Source organism: Muntiacus reevesi, chromosome 4 (assembly GCF_963930625.1).
Source record: "Muntiacus reevesi chromosome 4, mMunRee1.1, whole genome shotgun sequence".
Taxonomy (NCBI): Eukaryota; Metazoa; Chordata; class Mammalia; order Artiodactyla; family Cervidae; genus Muntiacus; species Muntiacus reevesi.
The window spans coordinates 171,656,352-171,662,683 of record NC_089252.1 but is presented as its reverse complement, the minus strand read 5'-3'; the positions used below and the strand labels follow the sequence as shown (position 1 = coordinate 171,662,683).

The 6,332-nt window shown below is 36.6% G+C and overlaps 1 protein-coding gene across 1 annotated transcript; it reads left to right on the top strand.

Annotated features, from left to right (window-relative positions):
- Positions 1-936, top strand: LOC136166188 (olfactory receptor 6C2-like). Its single transcript, XM_065932220.1, has one exon. The coding sequence runs from the start codon at positions 1-3 to the stop codon at positions 934-936; it is 936 nt and encodes a 311-aa protein (XP_065788292.1).
- The last annotated feature ends 5,396 nt before the right edge of the window (positions 937-6,332 follow it).

The following is a 6,332-nucleotide window of genomic DNA, read 5'->3' as shown; positions in this document are numbered from 1 at the left end:
ATGAGAAACCACACAGTAACAACTTTTATCATGCTGGGATTGACTGATGATCCACAGCTGAAGACTGTGATTTTCATCTTTTTATTTCTCACCTACATGTTGAGTTTAACTGGGAACCTGACAATCATCTCCCTCACCTTCATAGACTCTCATCTGAAAACTGCCATGTACTTTTTCCTGCAAAATTTCTCCTTCTTAGAAATCTCATTTACATCTGCTTGTATTCCCAGATATTTGTATAACATATCAACAGGTGACAAGACAATAGCGTATAATAACTGCATCAGTCAAATATTTTTTGCTGATCTTTTTGGTGTAACTGAGTTTTTTCTCCTGGCTACCATGTCCTATGATAGATACGTGGCCATCTGCAACCCCCTGCATTACGTGACCATCATGAACAACATGGTCTGTGGAAGACTCATCCTTTGTTGCTGGATGGCTGGCTTGTTGATCATAATCCCTCCACTTAGCCTGGGCCTGAATCTGGAATTCTGTGACTCCAATGTTATTGACCATTTTTTCTGTGATGCAGTCCCCATTCTGAAAATCTCATGCTCAGAAACATGGCTTATAGAGCAAATGATCATAGTCTGTGCAGTGTTGACCTTTATCATGACCCTCCTGTGTGTTGTTCTATCATATATATACATCATCAAGACCATTTTACAATTCCCTTCTGCCCAGCAAAGGAAAAAGGCATTTTCCACATGTTCTTCCCATTCGATTGTGGTCTCCATCTCCTATGGAAGCTGTATTTTCATCTATGTTAAGCCTTCAGCAAAGGAATCAGCAGGTATTAATAAGGGTGTGGCAATACTCACTACTTCAGTTGCTCCTATGCTGAACCCCTTCATTTACACCCTGAGAAACAAGCAAGTTAAACAAGCCTTTGGTGATGCAATCAAAAGAACTGCATTATTCTCAAAGATCTAATGGAATTTGCTAATGTAAAGGAATCAATTTTTCATAAAAAGATCATTCGTTCCTAAGTATGTATCTTTAAGCTTTCGAGTCATTTCTTTCCTGGTATGGAAACTGTTTCAGGCAGCTCTCTTAAAAAGACAGTAAGAAAAATGACATTACACCCTAACAAGACTTTACCAAAGGGCTAACAATGAAATTAAAGAAGAAAAACCTACAAGTTAATTGTACATTTTGAACAGGGTAATTGTGTGATTGCTTTTTCCTTTCTTAGATTTCAAGAGTGTTTTTTGATGTCAGGCACCATTTCAAGTATTAGAAACAGAACAGAAAACCTAAAATGTATTGCCTTTACATTTTTATAGTTAAGAAGGGATACATGACCAGGGCATTTTTTTTTTTCAGTGGGTTTTGTCATACATTGATATGAATCAGCCATAGAGCTACACGTATTCCCCATCCCAGTCCCCCATCCCACCTCCCTCTCCACCCGATTCCTCTGGGTCTTCCCAGCCCACCAGGCCTGAGCACTCAACTCATGCATCCCACCTGGGCTGGTGGTCTGTTTCACCACAGATAATATACATGCTGTTCTTTCGAAACATCCCACCCTCACCTTCTCCCACAGAGTTCAAAAGTCTGTTCTGTACTTCTGCGTCTCTTCTTCTGCCCTGCATATAGGGCCATCGTTACCATCTTTCTAAATTCCGTATATATGTGTTAGTATACTGTAATGTTCTTTATCTTTCTGGCTTCCTTCACTCTGTATAATGGGCTCCAGTTTCATCCATCTCATTAGAACTGATTCAAATGAATTCTTTTTAACGGCTGAGTAATATTCCATGGTGTATATGTACCACAGCTTCCTTATCCATTCATCTGCTGATGGGCATCTAGGTTGCTTCCATGTCCTGGCTATTATAAACAGTGCTGTGATGAACATTGTGGTGCACGTGTCTCTTTCAGATCTGGATTTCTCAGTGTGTATGCCCAGAAGTGGTATTGCTGGGTCATATGGCAGTTCTATTTCCAGTTTTTTAAGAAATCTCCACACTGTTTTCCATAGTGGCTGTACTAGTTTGCATTCCCACCAACAGTGTAAGAGGGTTCCCTTTTCTCCACACCCTCTCCAGCATTTATTGCTTGTAGACTTTTGGATAGCACCCATCCTGACTGGCGTGTAATGGTACCTCATTGTGGTTTTGATTTGCATTTCTCTGATAATGAGTGATGTTGAGCATCTTTTCATGTGTTTGTTAGCCATCTATATGTCTTCTTTGGAGAAGTGTCTGTTTAGTTCTTTGGCCCGTTTTTTGATTGGGTCATTTATTTTTCTGGAATTGAGCTGCAGGAGTTGCTTATATATTTTTGAGATTAATCCTTTGTCTGTTTCCTCATTTGCTATTGTTTTCTCCCAATCTGAGGGCTGTCTTTTCACCTTACTTATAGTTTCCTTTGTTGTGCAAAAGCTTTTAATTTTCATTAGGTCCCATTTGTTTATTTTTGCTTTTATTTCCAATATTCTGGGAGGTGGGTCATAGAAGATCTTGCTGTGATTTATGTCGGAGAGTGTTTTGCCTATGTTCTCTTCTAGGAGTTTTATAGTTTCTGGTCTTACATTTAGATCTTTAATCCATTTTGAGTTTATTTTTGTGTATGGTGTTAGAAAGTGTTCTAGTTTCATTCTTTTACAAGTGGTTGAACAGTTTTCCCAGCACCACTTGTTAAAGAGATTGTCTTTTTTCCATTGTATATCCTTGCCTCCTTTGTCAAAGATAAGGTGTCCATAGGTTCGTGGATTTATCTCTGGGCTTTCTATTCTGTTCCATTGATCTATATTTCTGTCTTTGTGCCAGTACCATACTGTCTTGATGACTGTGGCTTTGTAGTAGAGTCTGAAGTCAGGCAGGTTGATTCCTCCAGTTCCATTCTTCTTTCTCAAGATTACTTTGGTATTCGAGGTTTTTTGTATTTCCATACAAATTGTGAAATTATTTGTTCTACTTCTGTGAAAAATACCGTTGGTAGCTTGATAGGGATTGCACTGAATCTATAGATTGCTTTGGGTAGAATAGCCATTTTGACAATATTGATTCTTCCAATCCATGAACACAGTATATTTCTCCATCTGTTTGTGTCCTCTTTGATTTCTTTCATCAATGTTTTATAGTTTTCTATATATAGGTCTTTTGTTTCTTTAGGTAGATATACTCCTAAGTATTTTATTCTTTTTGTTGCAATGGTGAATGGTATTATTTCCTTAATTTCTCTTTCTGTTTTCTCATTGTTAGTGTATAGGAATGCAAGGGATTTCTGTGTGTTAATTTTATATCCTGCAACTTTACTATATTCATTGATTAGCTCTAGTAATTTTCTGGTAGAGTCTTTAGGGTTTTCTATATAGAGGATCATGTCATCTGCAAACAGCGAGAGTTTCACTTCTTCGCTTCCTATCTGGATTCCTTTTACGTCTTTTTCTGCTCTGATTGCTGTGGCCAAAACTTCCAACACTATGTTGAATAGTAGTGGTAAAAGTGGGCATCCTTGTCTTGTTCCTGATTTCAGAGGAAATGCTTTCAATTGTTCACCACTGAGGGTAATGCTTGCTGTGGGTTTGTCATATATAGCTTTTATTATGTTGAGGTATGTTCCTTCTATTCCTGCTTTCTGGAGAGTTTTAATCATAAATGAGTGTTGAATTTTGTCAAAGGCTTTCTCTGCATCTATTGAGATAATCATATGGTTTTTATCTTTCAATTTGTTAATGTGGTGTATTACGTTGATTGATTTGTGGATATTAAAGAATCCTTGCATTCCTGGGATAAAGCCCACTTGGTCATGGTGTATGATTTTTTTAATATGTTGTTGGATTCTGTTTGCTAGAATTTTGTTAAGGATTTTTGCATCTATGTTCATCAGTGATATTGGCCTGTACTTTACTTTTTTTGTGGCATCTTTGTCTGGTTTTGGAATTAGGGTGATGGTGGCCTCATAGAATGAGTTTGGAAGTTTACCTTCTTCTGCAATTTTCTGGAAGAGTTTGAGTAAGATAGGTGTTAGCTCTTCTCTAAATTTTTGGTAGAATTCAGCTGTGAAGCCATCTGGTCCTGGGCTTTTGTTTGCTGGAAGATTTTTTATTACAGTTTCGATTTCCTTGCTTGTGATGGTTCTGTTAAGATCTTCTATTTCTTCCTGGTTCAGTTTTGGAAAGTTATACTTTTCTAAGAATTTGTCCATTTCATCCAAGTTGTCCATTTTATTGGCATAGAGCTGCTGGTAGTAGTCTCTTATGATCCTTTGGATTTCAGTGTTGTCTGTTGTGATCTCACCCTTTTCATTTCTTATTTTGTTAATTTGGTTCTTCTCTCTTTGTTTCTTAATGAGTCTTGCTAATGGTTTGTCAATTTTGTTTATTTTTTCAAAAAACCAGCTTTTAGCTTTGCTGATTTTTGCTATGGTCTCTTTAGTTTCTTTTGCATTTATTTCTGCCCTAATTTTTAAGATTTCTTTTCTTCTACTAACCCTGGGCTTCTTCATTTCTTCCTTCTCTAATTGCTTTAGGTGTAAAGTTAGGTTATTTATTTGGCTTTTTCCTTGTTTCTTGATGTAAGCCTGTAATGCTATGAACCTTCCCCTTAGCACTGCTTTTACAGTGTCCCATAGGTTTTGGGTTGTTGTGTTTTCATTTTCATTCGTTTCTATACATATTTTGATTTCTTTTTTGATTTCTTCTATGATTTGTTGGTTATTCAGAAGCGTGTTATTTAGCCTCCATATGTTGGAATTTTTAACAATTTTTTCCCTGTAATTGAGATCTAATCTTACTGCACTGTGATGACCAGGGCATTTAAAAAAACTTAACCATCACAAGGAGCAACAATAAAAATATGAATTTTAAGTTAGAAAAAAAAGAAACTATTACAAATGATTGTGTCTTAAGGTAGAAACTGAATTATAAAAATAGTCTCTTACAATAATGAATATTCTAAAAATTCCAGACTTACAAATCAATTTAAACAGAAAACGTGTGAAATTAAAGTGCTAAAAAATTTTTCATGTGAATTTTTGAGGAAAACGATTATTTATGTATTAGATTGGCCAAAAGTTCATTCAGGTTTTTCCATAACAGCTTACAGAAAACTCTGAATGAAATTTTGGGCCAATCCAATACATCAGCATTTGTTTCTACACATCAAACTTTAACAGTATGCATTGGCTGGTAAGAAAATGATTAGAAGAGGGACTTCCCTGTACTTTCATCTTTATTAAACCCTCGGTAAAGGAATCAGCAGCTATTAAAAAGTTATGATGGTGCTCACTGCCTCTTATGCTGAATCCCTTCGTTTTGCTTTCTTTAAAAGACTGCCAGTTACTTCTCCAGCAAAAAAAAAAAAAAAAAAAAAAAGTGTTTATTCAAGATCAAAAAGAACTGTGACTTGCAGTCTGCAACTATGGTGAGCCATATAGAAGTCCTCACACAAGAATGGGGACTCTTTTAAAGCGGGGAAAGGAAGTTGGGAGGGCTGTAGTAAACACAGAGCATATGACTTTGCATTGGCTGAGTTGTGACAGTCTCTCACAGGCTGAACTCTCACCAGGGGAAAGAGGAAGTCTTTCTTCTTCCTGTTGGGCTCTGCTGCTGTCCTGGGACATAAGAGACCCCATTCAGGCCTCTTGACCCTGTATTATTTGAAATTGCATTTATTAACTTTCACAATTTACACCTTGAGAAACAAGCAGGTCAAATAAGACATCACTCACATTTCAAGGAACTTGATTGTGACATATCTCAAAAATAATTTTATATTGATATCAGGCTGAAATAATATTTTGATGCACTGGATTTAAGATTCCCAAGTGGTTCAGTGGTAATGAATCCACCTGCTGATGAGTAGATGCAGGAGACACACATTCGATCCCTGGGTTAGGAAGATCTCCTGGAGGAGGAAATGGCAACCCACTCCAGTATTCTTGCTTGGAAAATCCCATGGACACAGGAGTCTGATGGGCTACAGTCTGTGGGGTCACAAAGAGTCAGACACAACTGAGTACATCTGGATTTATTAATCATTTAATTTTTATTTTATAATATGGCTACTAGAAAATTCTAAATTGCACACAGGCCTCATGCAATATTTATGTTAAAAGCTTCAGATCAACCAAACATGTTAGTAGCAGATCCAGAATACAAATTCTGTGTTTGACCAAAAATTTTGTTTTTAACTTAAGGAAGCCTCACCAGAGAAACACTTTCAATAAGATATTTTAAAGTAACCTCCTCAAGCAAACCCCACACGTAATAAAATAAGGATAAGTAATGCATAATAAAAAGGCTCACAGCAAGCTTAAACTACAAAATATATCCTTTTTTTAACGTTTTTAAAATCAACTATTTATGTTAATGAAGT

What these genes read in the sequence shown, in the direction of transcription:
- LOC136166188 (XM_065932220.1), top strand. Translation starts at nt 1, where the DNA reads ATGAGAAACCACACAGTAACAACTTTTATCATGCTGGGATTGACTGAT.